This window comes from Trachinotus anak, unplaced genomic scaffold, assembly GCF_046630095.1.
Source record: "Trachinotus anak isolate AG129_WGS33_773 ecotype Australia unplaced genomic scaffold, CSIRO_AGI_Tana_v1 ptg000005l, whole genome shotgun sequence".
NCBI lineage: Eukaryota > Metazoa > Chordata > Actinopteri > Carangiformes > Carangidae > Trachinotus > Trachinotus anak.
In genome coordinates, this window is record NW_027273856.1 from 19,256,740 (window position 1) to 19,280,062 (window position 23,323).

A 23,323-nucleotide genomic window follows, 5' to 3' on the forward strand; every position below is an offset into this window, starting at 1 on the left:
CTCCTCCTCCTCCTCATCCCACATTACGTCATTAGGACCGGTGCGCTTGTCGGTCGCGGTGGGTTTGCGGGACGCGGCTCTTCGGGAGGCGAAGCGTGCGCTTGCAGGAGACGCCGGGCAGCCTTTAGTCTTCATGTGGTCTGGCCTGGTTTCGTATCAGTGAATAGAAGCGGCGGAGAGGTGAGAACGCACACAGGGTTAACAACAGGCCGCGCTTCCTTCTGTTTATCTCGCTGTGCGGCGTGAGCCCAGCCCCTGCACGATCAGATAACGAGGTAAGCTTGTTGACAGCTCCACACTCTGCGTCTTGAATTTGTGCGTTACTTCGGCTGTGTGTGTGTTTGTCTTATTGCTGCAGACAAAGCTGCGTGTTTTTTGGGTTTTTTTTTTTTTTTTTTTTTAGCTGTTAGCTCTGCAGCACAAAAGCCTGTTTCCTCCAGGGAGAACGAAGGCTGCCATTATTTCATTTGTACTAAAGTCGCTCTTAAATACAGATGCATTGCAGTCTGCCACATTTCCAGTGACATCATTGCTCTCCTGACCCGTGTGTCTTCAGTGTTAATGCGTTTATGTGGGAAGCTGGTGTGTTTAGCTCCAGGCTTGACTGGATCTAATGTACAACCGCATACTGATATCAGTGTCATGGACTGGTTATTGCCTGGGATTTATTGTATCTTAGTATTATGATAGAGTCTTAACGCTGGATTTAACCAATACTGCAGTGAATTTTCTGAACCAAGTTGGTCATCATATCCACAGTAGGGCTGCAAGTGATGATTGTATTCATTATTAATACGTTAATTAATTTTCTGAATGATTTAACTTGCAAAATGTCAGAGAACAGAGAAGAACACAGTGTGACTAAAGCATTGACATCAAGTCAGCCCAAAACCAAAATATAAAAGTGAAAATGCAGCATGCTTGAGAAGCTGGGATCAGCAAATATGTCATTTAATCATATCATTTTTGCTTGATAGGTGACTTAAATTATTAACTGTTGACCAAAAAAGTTGTGAGTTAACTCTCTGTGTATCAACTGATTGATTTATGGCCTCATTACTATCAAACAGAAGTGGACATTTCTCAAAATCTTAATCGGAATGTGTTGAAACCAAAAGTAGTTCTTTGTAAATGCACATCATTAGTTAATTTTTTCTTCAGTCTTTCAGTCAGAAAATCATTGGCAGATTAAATTAAAACGAAAATGATTAGTTAGTTGCAGCCCTATTCAAGGTTGTCAAAATGTCCCTGCATGCTTTAGCATTATCATTTCCCTTCACTGGAACTAATAGGTAAAAGCCAAACTGCCAAAACATCCTCAGAAAAAAAGTACCTTAAGTGTGTGGGCAGGGTTGTCCATAAACTTTTGCCCACATTGTTGATTTTTCAACATAAGATGTGACCTGCTCAGCCTTAGCAGTGTTTGTGTGTGTTTTTAGGTTGTGTCACCAAACACTGCACTATGCTGGGCTGCTTGCTGCGAGGAGGCTGCAGTCCTCTGGTCTGCCTGTGGGCCCTGCTGCTGCCTCTGGTCGCCCTCCATCGCTTGAACCAGCATGCACGCAGGGGCCACAGTGTGAGGGACCGGCCCAAGCTGCTGCTTGTGTCCTTCGACGGCTTCCGCTGGGACTACGTCGACCGGGTCCCGACGCCTAACTTCCACAGCCTCATGGATGAGGGGGTAACAGTGGACAAGGTGGAGAACGCTTACATCACCAAAACCTTCCCCAACCACTACAGCTTGGTGACGGGTCTGTACGCTGAGACGCACGGCATCGTGGCCAACGAGATGTACGACCCCACTCTGAACCAGTCCTTCTCCATGGAGACGGACAGTATTTATGATTCACGGTGGTGGGAGGAGGCAGTGCCTCTCTGGGTGACCATCCAGAAAGCTGGAGGGCGCAGCGGGGCGGCAATGTGGCCCGGGTCTGATGTGAAGATCCATGGCATGTTCCCCAATCAGTTCCTCTCGTACAATGCCTCAGTCTCCTTTGAAACCAGAGTGGAGCGGATTGTTGAGTGGTTCTCTGCACCAAAAGAGGAAGCGGTGGATTTTGGAGTTCTGTACTGGGAGGAGCCCGATGAGAGCGGGCACAACCTGGGACCTCAGAGTTCCCTCATGGATGTAGTCATCGCCGGGATTGATGAGAAGCTCGGCTTCCTCATTAACGAGCTGAAGAAGGCCGGGCTGTATGAACAAGTGAACCTGATAGTGACCAGTGACCACGGGATGACGCAGCTTTTCACTGATAATATCATAGAACTGGATGAGTATGTGAGCAGAGACCTGTACACCTGGGTGGACAAGAGTCCAGTGGTGGGAATACTGCCCAAAGAAGGTATCACTTAAACATCCAATAGTGACATTTTGGGACATTCACTTCTGCTTTCTCCCCCAGATGAGAGTGATACTACTCACATGTCTGTATGAGAAATATAAAGCCAGAACCAGAGGTAAACAGGTGGAGTTTGTTACCTTTGGACAACAAAATCCACCTACCAGCAATTTATAAAGGAATAAATAGGTGCAGTGTCTTCCTAGTTAAGTTAACCAGTTGTTAGTGCTGGCTTTCTATCTGCCATAGAGTATCAATCTTTTTTTCAAACATATGGCAAGAAGGTAAAATATGTGCATGTCTCAAAATGTTCAACAGTCACTTTAATGCCTACATGATGTATTTTAAGAGGAATAAGTGAATAATGCAGGATAGAATAAGCACAGATTAAAAGGGACAACAAAATTTGATGATTTTATCTGTTATTGTGTTACATTTTGCTTTTCTCCAACAGTGTTATGTTCATTACAGGAACATGGCCCTCTTAATTCAGTTTTTTAGTTACAGATAAAAATTTGTACGATCTCTGAAATGATTATTCGCAACTCATCCTGAGATATAATTCTTACGTCTGTGCCTCTCTTCCAGGAAAGCTTGATGAGGTGTATAGTAAGCTGGTGGATGCAAACCCAAACATTGTGGTGTACAAGAAAGAAGAAATTCCTGCACACTTCCATTATCAGCACAACGTCAGGATCATGCCCATCATCATAGAGGCCAAGGAGGGCTGGACCGTCATGCAGAACAGGACCGGGCCCTTCATGTGTATGTTTTCAGACCTTATAAAGCTGAACTGAGACAGTATTCTGGTTTGCAGCTTCACACATGAAACAGTTTTTTGTTGTTGTTTCAAACAGCAGCTTCCATCTGCTCTATTAATAGCTTCACAGAGTTTTTTTTTTTCCAGTCATTGAACCAGAGCTAGCTCATGTTATGCCAGCTGTAATTAACAGAGAAAGCCATTATTTGTTTTCCCTTAGAAACAGCAGAAATGTGTGAGTGGGTGTCGATGTTCTTCTTGTACTGCCTCCAGGAGAAGTTATTTTTCTTAATCCAGCTCAAATCAGGCAGGTTTCAGAGTTTTTAATGCAGCCACTGACTACAGCAGCTAATACTAGTGTCTGATTCCTCCTCTCTGGTTGAAGGATTGTTAGTTAGTGAAATGAGCTGGTGGCTGGAAGAAAACCCTGCTGACTCAGTATTCAGTGACAGCATGGTTTAACATGTGTCGTGTGACGCTGTGCTGCACCGCAGAAGTTGTTTGTACTGTCCAGCTGTTTGAGCTGTTGGCCAAAAGAAACAGGGATGCACTGTGCTTGAAAATGACGTTGTTATTGTAGTGTGTTTGAACACCCAAACACAAATTATAGCATCGTTCTCACAGTCTGTTTACAGTTCTTGACACCTCTACTCAGTGTTTACGATGATAACTTAAATGTGGCCTGTGGAGTTATGTTGCGTTACATGATTTGTATCTTGTGTTAAATGTGTTTCCTCATTCAACATTTGCAAAGCCAATATTTTGAATATTTTCTATCCTGCATTGTTTACATCCAGGTTTACTTGCTAGCAGTCCTTTGTCCTTACTGCTTTTGTTGGTGCACTGCTAGATGTGTGTGTTTGTTTACCTTCACCATCGATTGTTGGTGCAGGTTGATGTCGCCCATGTGCCTGCACACTTGCAACCTCATGCATGCATACAATGCAAACAAAATTGTAAAATCATCCTCCATATTGTTACCTCTGGTCAAAGACTCCACTGGGTTCCTTTAAGGCAAGATGAGTCTGAGGTTTTGTTCCAGATTGGATGGTTGTTAAAACCACTGATACTGCCATCTCAGGCAGCACTGATTAACTGTATTGATTTTACTCACAGACAATCCTGTCAGTTCTTCTGAAAGGTAAAAGCACTGATAAATTTTAGGGGCAGCAGTTAGCTGGTCTGAGCTTTCATCAAAGGTCTTTGTGCTTGTCTGTTCTGATTTAATTTTCAGTTCTGCCTGTGCGTTGCTGTGATTGATTTAGCAGTAACCAGCCAGCTGGGGTAAAGCGGTGATGGGAGTAAATCACAACAGAGAGCAGCAGAATCAGACCCCATAAATCTGTAAACAAAAAGTGCTGAGAGGAGAGCTATAGATTGACAATGCAGGAATAATTAACATCCGAGCAGAGCACCTCCTTATGTAAATGTATTTCTTCTTTCTTTCTCTCCAGTGGGAAATCACGGCTATGACAACACCTTACGGAGCATGCAGCCCGTGTTCGTGGCCCGTGGGCCAGCCTTTCGCCAGAATTACGTGAAAACCTCCATGTGCTCTGTCGATCTCTACCCTCTCATGTGCCACATCCTGTCCATCCGCCCTTTGCCCAACAACGGCTCCCTGTTAAACGTTAAAGACCTGCTGTCCGCAGAGCCAGCTCTATCCTTGCTCAGCGTCCCTCCCAGGGTCGAAGAGTACTCCTACACCCCCGTCGTGGGCTCTTTCATCAGCGTGGTGATGGTGCTCGGCTTTCTGGTGTTCTACGTCAGACAAGTGACGCTCAAACAGCTGCCCTCACTAAAACACAGAAGCAGGGAGATGTCGCAGCCCCTACTGCAAGAGGACTTGCACCTGTAGCTGAAGAAACAGAAAGGATGGCAGATTTAAAAGAAGAGGAGATATTGCTCCCCAAGGTAGTCCGCTCTGTCCAGAAGCATGCCCTACACGCCTCCCTTACAGCAGTAATTGCCATTGTGCTGCTCTTCTGTTAAGTGGAGATCAAGAGAAACTAATCTGACCTCATAATCATGTACAGAGGTGCATCTTGTTCTCCTGAAATGCAGGGGAAATGTGTAGGGTTTGCTTCTGGTACAGGCTTAATCAAGATAATTATAGGGCGTCATAGTGGCTTTGCTTTGATAGTGAATTTTACCTAATATCATCCCATCATTTTCATTGTCACTTACAGTAAAAAAAAGAAAAAAATCAAAGCTTAGTGTAGAATTTTAACCTGTGATTCTCACAAGTATGAACCTTTGGTGGCCGAAACTGTGACTTGGATAATATTAAGGTGTCAGTATGCTCAAAACGAATTCGGTTGTCTGTAGGTGTTAGTGTTTAGGAAAGGCCGCACTCCAAGGCAGGGTGAAAAGCTTACCATCGTAGACAGGGTTGGAAGCAATAATTTATTTAAAATGGGAATAACTGCGCATGCTTTTAGACAATCTTTCCTTGATGGCATTCATAGTGTTGCATTCATTTGTGCGTAGGAAAATTGTGTGATGGAAAATAAAGAAGAGCTTGACAGAGAGGCTGAAATCCTGCCCACCTTTTGCAACCTGGCCAGTCGCTGAATGAAGCAGGTGCTATTATTGGATGGTTGGTTTTGGAAAGTTACAGACACAGCCCCTTCCCCGCAAAGTCCAGTGTGGGCTACGTGTGGAACCCTTTTCTTTTGAAGCATACTGACACCTTCACTTCAGGCAGTAGATTTGGTTTATTCGACATTTTCAAATCTATGCAAAGCAGATTTGTATGTTGTGAGCTAAAGAAGCATCGAGGCCTTGTCAAATTTTTTTCCCACCAATTGCTCTACTTGAGGTCTGAGCACTGAATTAGAAGATACTTAACAATACAAATGCTGTGATGAAGTAGAAGTATTCAAAACTCAACAACTTTGAGGAGATCGACTGGACTCAGTGTTACTTTTGAATGTTACTTGGAAGCAAATGTTCCACTAAAGACTCACTCAGTGTGCCAGGCTTCTGCTCATGTGTGTAGGTCATCCCGTGAGCCAATCACATCACGACCTTGCTCTTTATTAGTCAGTTACCATTTGCCTTTTAACTTAACAGAGAACATGTCTCTAAGGTGTGCAGTCGTTGGTGTGTAAGTTGGTCTGATTTTTTTGTAGCATTTGTGTTGGGAAGGTGTTTCTCTGTATAGATGGCTGTGAACTGCCCTCCTATTCACATGTTGACCCGTCATAACCATGGCCATTTGTTGGTGAAATGTGAAGTGCAATTGCTATTGGTCAGTATTTCGTCGTAGGGACTTTAAGGGTTTTGTTGTTGCTTGGTTGGGAAGACTATTTTGGCATGACTTGCAAGAACTGTTCCCCTGATTTGCACTACAGGACAGAAACGAAACAGAACGAAGGGGCAGTCGTTGGAGGCTTTTTAGGTCATGTATAATTTGCACTTCTTGTTCGTAGTTGCTATTTGAAATAATAATAATAATAAAAAAGTTAGGTGCCTCTTGCCAAAAAGCTTTTTGATTAGCATAATCATAGAAAGTTGAGTAGAATCCAAATCTGCCAGTAAATTATTCTAATATTTTTTTCAGCATCGTTTAAGAGAGAATTGGTTCAGTTTTCTTCCTATGCTTTTAGATGCATTGACTAATACCTGTGCCCAAAAAATGACAGACATCACTGTGAGTATTTACTTTTTACAAAATTTAAATTCATAAATTGAAAGCATTTATATGGAAATTGTTAATTTTCTGATAATTGTCTTGTTTTATGAAAGAAAAGTGTTGTCTGATAATTTTTCCCCTGACTTGTTGACAGAGAAATTATAAATATATCCATACTATATTTAAATAATTCATTTGAAATTGTTAGAAAAGAATAAATATTAGATCTGGTTTATCTCAGTTGATTATTACCTTGGATTTGAAATATGGATATTTAATATGATTTACAGATTAACTATCTTTGCCATGTTGATGCAATTAAAGAGTCTTCTGAAAATAAAGGGACTTGTGTGAAACCGAACGCGTTGTATTTTTTGGATTTTCTGACTGTGTGTGTTTGTGTATGAGGCCAGGACCTTTACACGTTGCCTGTTAGCACCAATTATGTCTTCATTTTCCTCATGGGTGCCGACAGGTGCTGACAAGAACGTGGCCAAACAGTTCAAGAGAGCTGATTCTAATGGCAGGAAAAACACATAAAATGTCAACTGATTTTATTAGGCATAAATTTGGCATTACAAGTTGTTAGGACTTGGGGACTGTACAGAAATGATACGTTTCTACTCTTTGGACCCTCTCACTGACTCCAAAAAAAAAATGGACTGGTACAATTCATTTTACTGTTGATGATTAAAAGAATGCAAAACATAAATAATTTTCAATTGAAACCTTAGTACTTGAATAGCGTTACCATTTTTACCATGATCACCAGTGTGCACATTTTGAGGTGGCCACTTGATTGAGCTTCAGTTATTAATGTAATTTCCAAAACAAAGGTCAGACTGTTCTTTCATCAGCAACCCTCTTGATGATTTTCATACAGTCCCTCATTATTATTATTATTATTATTATTATTATTATTATTATGAACATTTACAGTAAAAATTAAAAAATGTTTGTATGAACAAGCCAAGCTAATTTCTTGATTCAACAAAAATGAAATAGTCCTAATAACTTAAAATCTTAATTATAAAGCAAGACATTTACTTGGAGTAAGAAGTGAAAATTCAAAGCTGTGATGTGATTAAACTGTAAACTTACAACTTGAAGTGAAAAAAAAAGTTGGACAAATTGAAAAGCCAGACACAACTTGTTGCCTTGTCTTTTTACAGTGTGGGACCGAAATGAAGAAAATGTTAAAAGTAAAATACAACTTTTATTAAGTTTGTATTTGCTTTGTGGGTTTTCAAGATAGCACACTTCAGCTGAAGTCTCCTCCCAGTCAAATGTCCTTGAAGGCTCAGTGCACAGCTTCTGCATTAATGTGTTGTTAACTTGCAGGATCAAAGGTCTTTTATAAGTTAAGGCTGGAGTTTACCCAGGCGCTCAGTCAGTCAGAGGCAGGCACCACGCTGACCGCTGCGGCTCTTCTCCTCCACCTCAAACCTCAAGTCTGTGAACCAGCAACAACGAAACAAACCCAGCAATCATGGACAACGTCTATGACACAGTGGATGAGGGAAATGTGCATGAAGAGCGCCGTGATGGAGCTGACAGCCCCGACCGAGAGCCCACATATGAGAGCCCAGAGGAGGCGAGGGGGCAGCTGTACAGCGAGGTGCAGGTCCACGCCTCCGCGGAGGGACGGCGCGATTCGCCGGAATATATGGAAATCAGGGAAGGTAGGCACAGCTGCTCGTCTCCTTCATCCAGCGACGACGACGACGAGGTTAAAGCCGAGGAAGTTGAAGAGCAAAAAGTAGCAGTGATGCCGGAGGCGAAGGTGGAGCAGGTGAACGGCGAAGCGCACGACGGATCCAGGCGCTCATCGGCCTCCTCAGCATCCTCCGCCTCCCCCGGAGACCCGTGCGACGACCCGCCGATCCAGCCGAGGACCTTGGAAGAGGATAACGCCGAGGACGGGATGCTGATGGCGTACACCCACCCCGACACTGACCCCAGGCCGGAGGAGTCCGTCGACTACAGCCTGAAAACTCTGGAGAGCGTCACCGTGGATGAGAGCAGCGCTGCCCCGGCTGACCCCAGCCAGCCCGACATCTCTCTGTTCGTCAAGGTGAGAAACAGACGCAAGATGGGAGAGTCCCCGCCGGGTTGACCCAGGTCACACTTCATTTTGCCTCAGCCTCAACGTTCAGCATGAGGCATCAGACAAGGCAGCTGCGGTGAAGCAGGTTTTTCACTGGTTTAAAACTTGTTAAACTCAGCACAATATATAGCAGATTTGCCAAAAGGCTCCTTGAAGCAGTTCTGTGTATTAAACATTGTGCTGGGGAACTTTCAGGTTTTTTTTTTTATCTTTTTAAATTTTATTTTCTAGTAGCCTACAGTTGTCATACCTCATGGGTTGTGTTGCTCCTGATGGAACACCAGCACTGCAGGGTGTAGACTTTAAAACGCTTCCACATATCAACCAGCTGGCATGATCTGCATTTGGATATAGAGCAAAATATTTTATTGATTTAGTGATTGCAGCCAGCCAGTGATTGTCATATTACAGGCTAATGAGCAGCTAATAAGACAATAAAACAGGCTCACATCCCATCTTAATTTCCACTGGCATATATATATATATATATATATATATATATATATATATCGTATATTTAAGACTTGACCATTTGTAAAGCACCTTAGCCAAAAAATATACATACATCATTACATTAGCGTCTGAGGTCATGATATGATAATAATCATATAAAATAATCTGAGCCACTGCCATCACTGAATAATAAACCTATAAGGTATTCAATAGCCACAGTGTCGATCTGAAGAAATTTAATTTGTTATGTAAATGTGCACAATCAAGAAATATGACTTTCTGGATTCCTTTTGTAGGCCATAAAAATATGAAAACTTAGATTAATTAAGAACCTACACATTTTATGTTATTTAAGCTGAAGATATAGATCAGAACTATAACATTGTTGTATGAAGAAATAATATTTGAGCATTATAAGGGATCGGTCTAGACAGTAGAAATTTAGTTTGATACACATCGTTTACTGTTGAAGTGAAGTAAATGTGGAGGTTATTTAAGCTGACAAATATGCAAATATATCGTAATGTAGTAATGAACAGATGTATGTTCAGAAATATCTGGCAAAACTATTGATTTCATTAAGAAATGCCACAGAAGCAGCGATCTCTGAGTATCAGAGCCTCTGTCAGTGACTTCAATCTAGTGGCAGTCTGTAATAATTAACTTGTTTTCTGAGGGGCCATAGAAACCAGGGGTGAACTCCACGGCTGAGCAAATCTGACTGTGTGTTTTGCTGCCTTTCTGATAGAGCTGGTCTGTGAGGTATACTATCAGCACACGCAGGGGTCACTTTGCTGATTGGGCAACACAGATTGAGAGACACTGGGCTGGCCTCAAGTAGCTCTGTTTGAGCTCAGTAAGGCCCTTATAACAGGGAATGACAGTAAGTTTATGCTAAATTTTAAAGTTACCATGTCAGACTATGGTTAGATAAAATAGGTGTATGCAATCAACACGGATGAGTTGCAAACAGCAAAATAATTGCTACAATCTGGCCTGGATGGTGATTTCTTAAAATGAAAATCTAAACTCCCTCCTACAATTGTGACAGACTGGGGTGAAGCCCAGAAAGAGTATTATGTTTTAGCTTTGCCAAATTCAGAAATGATTTACTCCTGGGAAGATTCATTTCATGAATATTGCATTTTCCTAAGAACAACATATTGAATTTCCATTATTCTGACTTTTACCAAGGGAAAGTTTGAGTAAAAATAATGAATAAGGATCTAATATCTTTTATCAAGTCACACAGAAACTTTATTCCTCTGGAGTATTATATATCTGTCCTTGCGGCTGATTTTCACACATTTTCTTGACATTGGAAACAACACTGGCGGGATCTGGAAGTTCACCTCTGTCAACAGCAGAGCTTTGGAGAGCTCAGGTCATTAACACATTAAAAGGACACGTTTGACACATGAGACAGATATGCTATCTTGATGTTGTTATGTCACAATTATGATAAACATGAACCATAGTTCACCAGAGAAGTGACAACATACTTGGCCCCTTCTCTGCATACCACACTGTCCTCTACTCTATCTGGCCTTGCTATTGGAGCGGGTCCAAGCTGTGGGTGGATTTCCCAACAGTCTAATCTTCAACGGTTGCCATAAACCAAGCCGAGCTGTGCTATAAAAGTAGGGAGGAGACTAGAGGATCTTCTGTCTGTCCTGGAAGTTTACATGACTCCTCCCCTGCTGTCTTTGATAAAGTAAGCCATTACAGAATAGACTATCTCTGCTATCACTATGAAACATTTTCACAGTGGACAATCTGTTTTAATTTTATATCATATGCTCCTACTGTACTGTACAAGATGCTCAAGTTGTATCATATCATCAATCATATACATATTGTCACTGATGGTTCATCTCACAATTTAAAACATAGGACAGTGCATGTATTGACAAGACAGTTGGGCTGTCACATTTGGTAAGTGTGTGTCTTACAAGAGGAGAGGTCAAACACTCCCCTCCGGCTCTGGCTCCGGAAGGATAGAAAGATGTCTGTTACTGTTTGATGTCAGGGTGAATGATTAGCCCAACAAGTCAGTGATTTGAGCTTCCTATTGTCTCAGGAGGACAAAAAAGCAACTCCGAACCAGTCATGTTTTTATGGAGATCAAGGATTTAGAAATCCCTACAGGAACTCAATACACATCTGGGGGCTCAAGAGGTGGAGCAGGTCATCCACTAATCAGAGGGTTGGTGGTTTGATCCCTGACTACTCCACATGTCGAAGTGTCTGAACCCCAATTTACCCCCAATTTACCCCCGATGGCTGTTCCATCAGTATATGGGTGTGATCTGAGTGTGTGAATGGGTGAATGTGGCATGTGGTGTGCACTTTGAGTGGCCTTGACTAGAAAAGCACCATATAAATGCAGTCTACTTATCATTTACGTTTGGCGGTATATGATTATGCTGAGAGTTAAATGAGAGTTAGAGTTAAAAGAAAACAGATGCCACACTAATGTCTGGGTGATAAATATAAGGCTGTAGTCAGCAAATGGTTAGCATAAAGATTGGAAACAAGGGGAAACAGCTAGCCTGGGTCTGCCTGATGCTAACAAAAGTCACCTGCCAGCTCCTTTTGATCCATTCAAAAACTGTAAGTGTAAAAAAGCCAATATATAGGGGGACAGAGAGTTAGATGAGAAGATTTACACCACTCTCACGCCCGAATGGCAAATAAGCTCGTATGGTGTTAGCTTTATTTAACGTGGGGGAAACAGCTAGCCTAGTTTTGTCAAAAGGTAAACAAAAGTCTGCTGCCCAGCGACTCTAGAGCTCACACGTAATATCTCATCTGTTTAATTTGTTCAAAAAAAGAAGTATAAAACACCAATTTGTGATTTTACAGGGGGTTTGGACTGGACTGGATGGATGCAGCATCTGAGCTAACTGTTTCCTGGCAGTAGCTTTGTACTGACAGGAGAGTGGTGTAGCAAGAAAACAAAATAAGCTTATAACCAACAGGTTGGCTTAGCGCTAAGCTAAACTAGCTAGCTGCTGCCTGTAGCTATCTATTTAATGTACAGAAATATTTGAGAGTGGTATCGATCTTCTCATCTAAATCTTGGCCAGTAAGCACATAAGCTTAATAAAGTTTATAAAATGTCGAACTATTACCCTTTCGACCATGAAAAAAAACCAGCTAACTTCAGTGACTTCTCCATGCTGCAGCAGAAGTTGCTGAAAATTTTAATTCTTTAAAACACAAGGAAATGCAATTACACCCGCATTGTATGAGGTTTCCTGTTAAATAATGCTGTATTTGGTAGCTGAAATACTATGGCACAAGATCTAAATCTGAAAAGACTTTAGGCTCAGCTCATTATCGTGTGTTGTTTCATCATGAGCGTGCTGCGAAGCCTGTGGAGACTTTGATTATTTTCTATACAAATAAACTCTCCTCACCCAAAAACCTAAAATAACTCAAGAGAAACTACCCAACATTTTCCCTGATACACACTGATAATTAACTCTTCCTACCACAGTGGCCCAGTAACTGGATTGTGCTGCATGTTGGTCTGTCTGCCAGGAGAGGGGGCTGCCCTATAAATAGAAATATCTCCCATCTCTCTTTTTTTTCTGCTTTCATCTAACTTTCCTAGTGACAGATGATGAGAGATCTTTTTTTCTGGCTTATATCTGTCAGAAATAGAAAGCCAAAGAGTGAGTGTCACTCATTGTCCGTGTGCTGATGATTTTTGCGGTCAGACCTGCTTTTAATATTGTTGCCCTACATAGGCCCTTTCTGTGAATGAATGCCAATTCCTGCCTTAAAACCAAAGCCAAGCATCAATAATTCATAGAGGAGTCTTCTCCAGCTCTCCTGCTGGTGATCAAATATAACCTGTGCTATCCTGCCTTACGTGAGAATGCACATTAAATATAAACGATGCTGCTCATATAAAGAGGTGACTGAAATATCATCCCGCTTTTTGGGCAATGTTGAGGGATTCGGTATTATTTATAAGTTTGTCATGTGTGTGGAAAGGTTTCTTTAACCTGATCTGACAAATAGAAGCAAATAGACATCATGCAGTGATGGGAAATAATGAAAAATAAAAGTGTGAGGTCACCAGTTTGGGAAAAAAGAGGGGCAGACAAGAGTAAGTAGTGGCAGTGAATGTGTTCACGGGGAGTGTGGGAAGAGAGAGATGGGGCTCCACCCCCTGGTATAGACTGACACCTGTTTTCCCTTCTGTGTCAGTGAGGGCTAGCTCTGCTCTCCATCTGTGTCTAAATCAGAGCACAGGGCTCTACCTGCCACCTGGACCGACTCTCAGCCTCACCTGCACGACAAAACCAAGGGAGGAAAAACCTTTACAGGAGAAGAAAAGTGGCGGAAATCTTAGAAACCTTGAGGAAACAGAACCAAGACAACTTCTGTAGGTGTGAAGAGTCGCAAGAGAGGATCACTCAGAGAGGATACCTGGGTTTTTTCTTTCTTGTCTGGAGGATGTAGACCTCCAAGGATAAACAAAGAACTGTAGATAAAAAACCCAAAATACTAAAGTAACAAAGTGACAGCCAAATTAGGCATCATGTCCACAAACGGTCAAGACAGGGATCCCGATATTGAACTGTTTGTCAAGGTAAGACAGACACAGAACTGTAATTGCAGTATTTCTATACGTTTTTGATGGACGATAGAAGCAGTATATGAGGAGAATTTTCTCTGTAGCATCACTGTGTGTTGTGGAAAGCTCGTGTAACTCAATAGTACAGGTAGAGTTACAGCGGCACTGGCACACTGTGCTCCGTGTTGACCCAGGATTGTTGTGACAGTGATACCGAAGCTGCTTGTTGATGGTGGGAAGCTCTGCACTGCTGGGCTGCCACTACTCCTCTGAAACCTTTTAACCAGAAAGATTGCATTATGTAATGCACTAAAATGTTGTTTTTACACTTGATTTTACATTGCATGCTGGGTTAATTCTCTTGGAAATTCTCCTGGCATTATTTTTGCATAGGTATTCACTGATCAGTGGATTATCACCTGAAATAGAGCAAAAGCATCATCCTCAGCAGACACAGCAGTGTTGTTTTGTTATTCATAGCTAGACGAACTCAAGGCCCCCTGAGAAACGTTAGAGGCAGACGAATATACCTGAGGCAGGTGAAGTGGAAACAGGTGGAAAAGCTGATGTGGTGCCTCGATGCACTGACCCAATTAGCTGGTGTGAAGGCTCCTTTCAGCCAGTCCACCTCCTAGGAAACCAGTCAACTGGGTAACTAAAAGTTCACAGGCGCTGACGACACGCTCGGCTTGCAGCACCCTCCAGCCTTGCTGCCACTCTTTCATCAGATGTTATTAGTCATGAAAGCAAACTGACTATTGGCTGTGTGTAAACTGTATTACTAAGTACAGAGCAGGACTTAGACAAGCTGTGTATATACAGTGGTTTCCATAGTAGCTACAACCCTGAAATAACTTTTTTCCTCATGCTGCCATCATAGATGTGACCTAGATGGACAGAGAATTATCTTGCATAGCTGCACATCCTTTGATGCATAACATTTAGACCTTGGCGGTGCGAACCGTTCAACATGTCATAACACAGAATGCTTGGGGTATTGGAGCATTCTGCTGACTGCACAGTTCAATCTTTACTCTTTTTATTTGAACTCTACTTAAGGAGAGAATAGATCTGTGCATTGTAGAAAAGCAGCATGATTACAGGCTGTAACACTTCACAGCATTACCCCAATGATGAACCTGAGATATGAACCCCCCCTGAGTAGCAAGTCTTCACATGGTATGGTCAGTGATGGGGCACTCCACTGATTTTATACATCACGATCAAGTGAAAAATACCTTCTGTGGCTCCAGAGCTCATCAGGCCATACAAATATGGAAGTGCAGTCTGAGGCATGTGGGTGTTTACTGGGCAGTGATGCACCAATGAAAAAAAAAGTGATTGGTTGCAGCATGTAAGTGTAGGATGCAGCATCTTCAAGTCTTGACCAGTCGGGATGTCTAGTCCTCAGCTGCAACAATTTTCTACCATCCTTATTTAACTGTTTTGAGTTCCCCAATTAATATGGAGGCAAAATTACTTTTATGTGCTCATCAACTATTCATCTATATTCAGGCTGTCCAGTAAATATCGTTGTATTTTTTGCAATACAATGACAATAAAGGCTTTCTATTCTATTCTATTCTATTCTATTCTATTCTATTCTATTCTATTCTAAAACCTACAGTATTCATCAAGGTTACTGAAAATCTAATACTCTTCTCCTGCAGTGTTATGTTGTGATAAAGCTCAGGTATTGAACAAATTTTACAACTAAGTTTTATGAAAAAAAAGAAAAAAAAAACCTTTCATGAAGTACTTTATAAAAGAAAAATGTTAATGGCCAAATATTCAAGTACTAACTAATGACAGACAAACACAAAGGATATAAAATCAGCAACCAAATTTATTCTCATTAAAATGTATGACAAACTGAGGAAACAAACCCAGGTTTAGTCTAGAATACATCTATATGTATGTGATGGGTAGTGTGAAGTGACATTGTGTCCAGTGGACTCCACTCATGACCACATCACTCAGTGGCTCCACACACTCACAGCGCCCAGTTGTGTGTGACAGCTTTTGTCTTCCATGTTCTAGATGTTGATTGGCTATTATCAGCGACTGTGTATTGTGTTACCACCGTGCTGCTGAGCCTAGCCATAACAATGCACAGACCGAAGCATCACATGCACTCAGGCAGCATGACAGCACTGAGAGCTTCAATGGCTGGCGCACATACAGTTGGCTCAGCTACTTTTAGACTGACAGCTCTGTTTTCTGGTGTTTGCTGGGAGCTGTGTCCTGAATAGCAAAATGTTTTCCACTTCAGTGTACTATCTTTTATTGTGAAGGGATATTAGCCATGAGAAGACCCGGCTTTAATGACAGTAATAATTCAATTGCACATAATGAAGCTCATCTGCTGGTTTCTCAAGTTATTTAAAGAGATTCTAATTTCCAAATCATGAATGCATTAATGAGGGAGAATAAATCCACTTGTCAAATCTGTGCTCACCCTGCTGACCTCCAGGTCAGTGCTCTTATTTTTGCCCTGTGTTGCGACTGCAGGCCAACAGCTCTGACCTGCACTCTGTGCCCCAGTGGCCAATGAACCGGGTGGTGGAGTCACTATGTATAATTCAGATGGGCCAGTGGATCAGATGTCACTGCTGGTGCTCTGCTGTGTATCCATACATGCCGACACATGATATCACAGCGTGAAGAAAACTGCAATAAAAATAACTCTTACCTGTTTATTTTCATGTTGTACCCTCAGCTGACAGTTGTATGTAAAATTTAAAATGATGGAGCGGTTGTTGAACTTATGTCAAAACCATTTGGATAAACATGAAGCTGTTATTCAAAATATTGTGTTTCAAAGGCTTTTACCTGACAGCAACTGGGCTCCTTCCATAAGGCCAAATCTTTATGGACACTGTTCAGTGTAAGCAGTAGTGGGATGTAACTAATATTTATTATTATTATTATATTACATTGTCATTTGACAGCTTTAATGAAATTTTACATACAAGACATATGGTGCACTTTTGAAATATGATGCTTTATTATAGATTTACTTTATATGAAATAAATTGAATAATTCAGATTAGCTCCATCTTGTCCAACTACAATAATAAAATGCTATATGCACATTAATGCATTAGTAATGAAAATTCTATAATATAATATATAGTAGTATAAAATTCACAGAGGCCATTTGTCTGCATTTAACCTTTGAACATTTTGCTGATAATATTTCAACACTTTTGCTTCAGTGACATTTTGCAATGCAGCACCTTTACTTTCAATGGAGTTTTTTTTTTTATTGCAGTATTATTATTTTTACTTAGTTAAGTCTCAGAACACTTGTACTACCAGATGAGAGTACAGTATGTGGTCAGATGCCCAGAATGTAGTTTTGGATTGACTCTGTCCTTATCATAAATGTGTACCAGTGTTTTAAGGGTGACGTATTTGTGTGTCATGTGTTTGCACAGTGTTTATATTTCTACGACCTATGACACTTCTCTTGACGACCTTACTAGTCAAATAGCAAGATAACAGCCAGCAGTCATGATAACAGTCACCTAATCCTAACGTGTGTTTAATTGTCAGCAGCAACCTTGTGACCAAAGCGTCACAGTCACGGATTAAAGCTTTTATAAAAAACACAAAAAGAGAAAATTCAGCATTTTTGTAGAATGAAAATATTTGTGTACATTTGTAAGATTTATGTTCAGTTTAATTAAGACCATGTCAGAGTTGTCTTGATTCAACTCTATGGTTATTTTCCATGCTGTACTTGATTCGGTTGTAGGATTGGATTACATTATACTGTGAACTGTCCACCCACTCTATGTGTGCATTTGCGTGTATACACCACATTTCCACTATGTGCCGTGCTTCATCGCCCTGACTTATTTCCTGTCGTGTTGCGTTTGTGTGCAGGCGGGCAACGATGGAGAAAGCATTGGAAACTGTCCCTTCTCTCAGCGTCTCTTCATGATCCTCTGGCTCAAAGGAGTCGTGTTCAACGTCACCACCGTCGACCTCAAAAGGTTAGAACACGAAGATGGAAACGCAACACAAAAACATACTTTTGGCTTCCTCTTGACGTACTTCTTTCATTGTGTCCCCTGCAGGAAGCCAGCAGATCTGCACAACCTGGCCCCGGGGACACACCCTCCTTTCCTGACCTTCGACGGAGAGGTCAAGACCGATATCAACAAGATCGAGGAGTTTCTTGAGGAAATGCTCTGTCCTCCAAAGTAATTGCACTGGACGGTTTTACGACACGTAGTTTACAGTATCAGATTATATTACTCACTACACACACACACGCTGCTTTTGGTTAGATTTATTTCACTTCAGCAACACTGTTGAAAGGACAGGAAACACTTGAGTATAGTAAACGATGGTTGTATTTGATGAAGACTGATGTTAACTGATATAACTGTTTGTTGTTCATGGCTGTTGTAAATCTTTGGTGAGTGGGTGTGTGTCTCAGGGAGCTTTGACCATTCAATTCCTGAAAATAAAAACCTTAACTATCTACAAATCCAAATATATGTTCTTCACTGACAACAGCCGCAGCTTTGGTGTAATTCTGTGTAGGTTTATTGTGTTTCGTTGTCATTTAAAAAAAAAAGTCGGAGCTAGTGTGTGAGCAGTTGCAGAGTAAAATGTCAGATTAACTAAATCTTTCTTTTATTGCCTGTAAAGTTTTTTTACATTATAAATGGACCTCAGTGTGAGAGAACTTAAGGGGCGGGCGGCCAACTCGGTTTGAGTGTGTAACATGTTTTCAGTCTGAGCTGAGCTCCAGTCCAGGTGTTAATGCTATCCAGATGGTTCGGTCTGACTGACTGCGTCTCCTGCCTCTGTCCACCCCGTCTGCTCAGGTATCCCAAACTGGCCGCCAAGCAGAGAGAGTCCAACACAGCTGGAAATGACATCTTCGCCAAGTTCTCAGCCTACATCAAGAACACCAAACTGGAGGCCAATGCTGGTGGGCTGCTCATTCTCTGCCATTTACACTCACAGACACACAGACAGGATGAAAAAAAAAGAAAGACATGACAGCCATTACTTTATTCTTCCACTAGGTTGTAGCAGAGTCCACCATTTGTAACTCAAAGCATTTGCTGTGCTGCCACCTAGTGAGATCATCCGTATACAGGTTATGTCACTTCCAGCCTTCTGTGTCCATGTGTGTTTCTATGTGTGACTCGTGTGTTTAGTTCTGGAGAAGGGTTTAACCAGGGCCCTGAAGAAGCTGGATGACTACTTGAACAGCCCCCTGCCAGATGAGATCGATGCAGACAGCATGGAGGAGGAGAAGGGCTCCAACCGATGCTTCCTGGATGGGAACGAGCTCACTCTCGCAGACTGCAACCTGCTGCCTAAACTGCACATAGTCAAGGTAAACTAGGAGTGTATCTGAGGATAATACAGGTTACTGTTCAGTGGCTAGTAAGAAAAAAGATGAGTACTGGATTTATATTATCTTGAAATCCATCATTTAAAAATGACTCTGTGGCATTTCAAAGGTCACAAGTTAAATCTCCATAAGGACAAGAAATGACATTGCTCCCATCCTCATCAACTAATGCTGATTAACAAAACACAGGAAATACTGAATAAGAACACAATTAAACCATAAAGCTATATCGCTTAATAAACAGTTGAAAACTGGTAGAAAGAACCTTCCAAGCAACAACGTAAAAACAGACTGAGCTTGAAAAAAATAAAAAAATAAATCCTGATTCATATCTTCCTTCCAAGGTTATAGTTGTGCATCCCATCCCTGGGCATATTTGGTCATATCATTTTCTATGTCAGCTACATAAATGGCTAAATGGCAAAAGCATGGTGGTAGTTTAACATAGTCAGGGTGATAAGCACACACATCAGGGACTCTCCCAGGTGCTGGATAAAAAAAAATCTAACTTAAGACAAGAGTCAGAAAGAGGATCCACAAACTGTACTAATGGCTCCCAGCAATTCTAGTACAGCAATGTTTTGCTCTACATGGATCTCCATCAGGCTCTATCAAATCACCATCACAGAGCAGAGCAGGCATTATAGAAACACAACCACACTCATCTCACAGGTGATTGTGATCTACACGATTGAGAGTCAAGCGGCCCTCAGGCTGATCCAATCAGAGCAGGGCTGGACAACATGTCTGATCCCACCACACCGAGGATAGGGCACTGTCTCTGTAGAAAGGACAAAAACAACTTGAAACATGGGCCAAAGTTCAGTGTCATATCCACACACATGAAATACAATTCATCAAAGGTAAAGCCAAATATATGGCAGGTAGTTTAGTATAGTTTTTGTATAAATGTAACCAGTAAAAAACAGGTTTTATTGTCAGTTCCTCACAATCAAAGAGAAATGTTTCCTTCTCCTGGTCACGCAGGAAGAAACTTTAAAGAAGCAGAAATACTGAGTCCTCCACTGACAGTAGCTCTGATAGTAGCTCTGATAATACATAATGCTGTACTGCTACAGTTTGCAGGTCTTTATAAGTCCACTGTTGGTGTTACGTGAAGTACAACACTCACTGCAACTAATTTCAATCAGACATAACAACAGCATTTTAGCCATGCTAGCATCACGGCTCTGTGGATGGCAGCGCTGCTCTGTCGGCTTTGGTCCAGAGTGAAATGTCTCAACAACTATGACATGGATTACCATAAAACGTGGTGCAGACTTTCATGGTTCTCAGCTACAGTAACTTTAAACCCGTAACTTTTCATCTCGCACCGTCAGAGGAAGGTGAACATTTAACACACTAAAGCGAGATGGTGCACGTGGTAGACTTTTATACCTGCTAAACATCAGTATTTTAGCATTGTCACATTAGCTGTTGTGAGCATTTAGCTTAAACTACAGCCTCACAGAGCTGCACAGTTTTAGTCTGTTTTTTTTTTTAAACATAATTTAAATTAATTTGAGTGAGTGTTGCAACTCACAGCATTTTTCTTTTTCTCTCCTTTTCTCTGAAAAAAGTTATGAGGCTATTGCCAGCGTTCACTTACTTCATATTCACTTACTTCATATGCAGAAAACACCCAGGAGGTTGTTGAAGTCATTTATTCTTACATTTATTAACTGAAAAAGCAGTAAATTGATCCAGTTGACTGAAAGCAGGGAACACACGGAGTGCACTGAACATAACATCTTAATGATACAGGTTGACTGTGTCAGAGCGCCCAAGGGTGGATTTTAACTGTCTGACATAAATCAAGTTTGTCTTTAGCTGATGTTGAAGTTACAGCCTCACCCCGTCTCCTCTCCTCTCCTCTCCTCCTGTAGGTTGTTGCTAAGAAGTACCGTAACTACGACATCCCCTCAGACATGACGGGCGTGTGGCGGTATCTGAAGAACGCCTACACACGTGATGAATTCACCAACACCTGCGCTGCTGACTCTGAGATCGAGACCGCCTACAAAGATGTGGCGAGGAGACTGGCCAAGTAAACTGGCCAACCAAGCTCAAGCAAAATAAACTATCAGACAACAACGACACAAAAAACACTTTCAAACTTCTTTAGTGACATTTTCCTAAAAATCTCTGAGATTTTTGTCTCTTGTAGCAAACAGGTCAGATGTTGCAGATGTCTCTGTCGTAGGGTGGATTACACTGCTTTACAGCTCCAGATGTGATGGATGTCAGAGTACATACTGTAGTGTGTATGGTATTGCAATTACAGAGGCCGACACTATAGAACAGAAGTGGAGCAAAATATAAATCGAGCGCAATATGTTTCAAACCAGATTCAAACTTTGCTGCTGTGAAACTTCTGTCCTAACCCCTTTCACTCAAACGTGATTGTGTCTGTCTGTATTCATTTCTCATAACACAAAGCTCTCTTTCATACATACTCCACCGGTCCACACAGCCAAACATTTTACTAGCTGCTGATGTCAGGGTTGTTCACTTTATTTATTCCTAAGCCTACAGAAGTCGAGTCTGACTCCAGTGTTTATTATCAAGCTCTGGCTCCTGGAGGAGACGCCGTGATTCATCTGTGATTGATGCTCTTAATTGTTTTGCTGAATATAACTGTTGCAATCTGCAGATTTGTTCTGATTGTCATTCATTACTGTAGGTGTTGCCGTAGTTGTGTTGTTTCCACAAGCTTATGCTTAACTTAAAAAATTCACTCCTGCTTCTGAAGGGTTGATTTTAAGAGAGGTTGATTTTAAAAATTGAAATGATATGCGTGGTGATATTGGTTCTAAAGAACTCAAATTAGCTGATGGGAGCATCCATGGCTTGTTTCTGAATTGTTTGCATGCACTAATCTGTTTTAAATCTAACACAGAGCCTCTTTTTAAAATATGAAAAATCCTCGACTACGTGCCTTCGTCTGGAAGTATCAAAAGTCCACGCCAATGTCACTGATGGACTTTTTCAGAAAAATGTATTGCAGCCAGAGCTGAGACATTTGTTTTTCCTCCAGCTATTAGTGTTCAGTCTAGGTATTGATTTTGTCTTAAGTTACAGCTGATATTATGAATGGAGAGAGTATTTATTTAGCAGCCCCAATCAGGCCTGATTAGCTCGAGCCATTAGCGCTGCGATGAAAAGCGTCTTCCAGGCCAGGTCCACAATGGTCAGGAGCCCTGCCCTCCAGCTCTTCATCAAAGACACATTTCCTCCGCTCTGAGGAGTCTATCAACTTCCACAGCCCGAAAGTTCAAGTTCAAAAGTTTCATTGTCCACGCAGAGGAGGATGGAAATTTGTCTTGGGGCTTATCGTCTTTGGCTTGGTGTCAGGCTGCAACTATAGCGAGACTTCCTTGAAGAACCATAAGGCTCTTTGTGTGGTTTGGACAAACATATGATATGAAATTGGAGCATGATGACTGAGAGGCTTGCTCATTGCAAAGCTCTACAAATAAAATAATATTTTCACAGATCTGCTTCTGCCTTTTCTTTTCTTTTCCAGCTAGGTGATCAATCAACACTGATACTTATAGGTTGTCATGTGTGAGCGGTCTGTCTCTGTGATAGCAAAGGTGCTGGTGAAGCCTGGATCCTGGTCCTGAAGACCTGAAAAAGGGGTTAAGTGTGGCTGACTGAGATGATCAAATCCAGTGGTGCAGGTCTGTTTCTCCATCCATAACCAAGAGAGAGAGAGAGAGAGAGAGGGAGAGAGAGAGAGAGAGAGAGAGAGAGTGATGACCGTTGACAGGCTTAAATAGAGGCTTCCATGCCAGGGATCAAACGCCATCCCTCTTCTCCACTCTCTCATTAAGACGGAAAACCCGAGCACCGCCATCCGATCTGTCTCCATTTTTCCTCAAAGGAGTCTAACTTGAAAGATCTGCGCCTGTCGGATTTACAATGGTGGGCGAGTGGTGTTTACTGAGACGCAGCCTTGCCAGAAACAACAGTCAAAGAAAATAAATGGAGCCTGCCTAGTGTTTCCACAGGAGTAAGGAAATATGGAGCGAGACTTGTGCCTTGCTGTTT

The 23,323-nt window shown here is 41.7% G+C and overlaps 2 protein-coding genes across 6 annotated transcripts; both read left to right on the plus strand.

Annotated features, from left to right (window-relative positions):
• Window positions 1-35: 35 nt before the first annotated feature.
• On the plus strand, window positions 36-7,097 carry enpp5 (ectonucleotide pyrophosphatase/phosphodiesterase 5). 4 transcript variants are annotated; one of them, XM_071478740.1, is made up of 4 exons: window positions 36-180; window positions 1,440-2,342; window positions 2,928-3,104; window positions 4,554-7,097. In XM_071478740.1, exons 2-4 carry the CDS (start codon window positions 1,463-1,465, stop codon window positions 4,955-4,957), a joined length of 1,461 nt encoding a protein of 486 aa, XP_071334841.1. In that variant the 5' UTR covers window positions 36-180; window positions 1,440-1,462; the 3' UTR covers window positions 4,958-7,097. The 4 variants fall into 4 exon arrangements, with proteins under 4 accessions (XP_071334841.1, XP_071334838.1, XP_071334839.1 ...); XM_071478737.1 differs by having other exon boundaries at window positions 46-275; XM_071478738.1 differs by having other exon boundaries at window positions 149-275; window positions 1,412-2,342.
• Window positions 7,098-8,107: 1,010 nt separating this feature from the next.
• Window positions 8,108-22,764, plus strand: clic5b (chloride intracellular channel 5b). Of its 2 annotated transcripts, none has more exons than XM_071478741.1 (6): window positions 8,108-8,810; window positions 17,779-17,888; window positions 17,973-18,098; window positions 18,732-18,838; window positions 19,071-19,252; window positions 21,157-22,764. In XM_071478741.1, the coding sequence occupies exons 1-6, from the start codon at window positions 8,226-8,228 to the stop codon at window positions 21,319-21,321; spliced, it is 1,275 nt and encodes a 424-aa protein (XP_071334842.1). In that variant the 5' UTR covers window positions 8,108-8,225; the 3' UTR covers window positions 21,322-22,764. The 2 variants fall into 2 exon arrangements, with proteins under 2 accessions (XP_071334842.1, XP_071334843.1); XM_071478742.1 differs by lacking the exon at window positions 8,108-8,810 and adding an exon at window positions 13,516-13,902.
• Window positions 22,765-23,323: the final 559 nt, after the last annotated feature.

Coding starts and splice junctions, on each gene's coding strand:
- enpp5 (XM_071478740.1), top strand. CDS start 1,463: ATGCTGGGCTGCTTGCTGCGAGGAGGCTGCAGTCCTCTGGTCTGCCTG. Junction 2,343..2,927: donor GGGAATACTGCCCAAAGAAG/GTATCACTTAAA, acceptor CCTCTCTTCCAG/GAAAGCTTGATGAGGTGTAT. Junction 3,105..4,553: donor CAGGACCGGGCCCTTCATGT/GTATGTTTTCAG, acceptor CTTTCTCTCCAG/TGGGAAATCACGGCTATGAC.
- clic5b (XM_071478741.1), top strand. CDS start 8,226: ATGGACAACGTCTATGACACAGTGGATGAGGGAAATGTGCATGAAGAG. Junction 17,889..17,972: donor ACCACCGTCGACCTCAAAAG/GTTAGAACACGA, acceptor TGTCCCCTGCAG/GAAGCCAGCAGATCTGCACA. Junction 18,099..18,731: donor GAAATGCTCTGTCCTCCAAA/GTAATTGCACTG, acceptor CCGTCTGCTCAG/GTATCCCAAACTGGCCGCCA.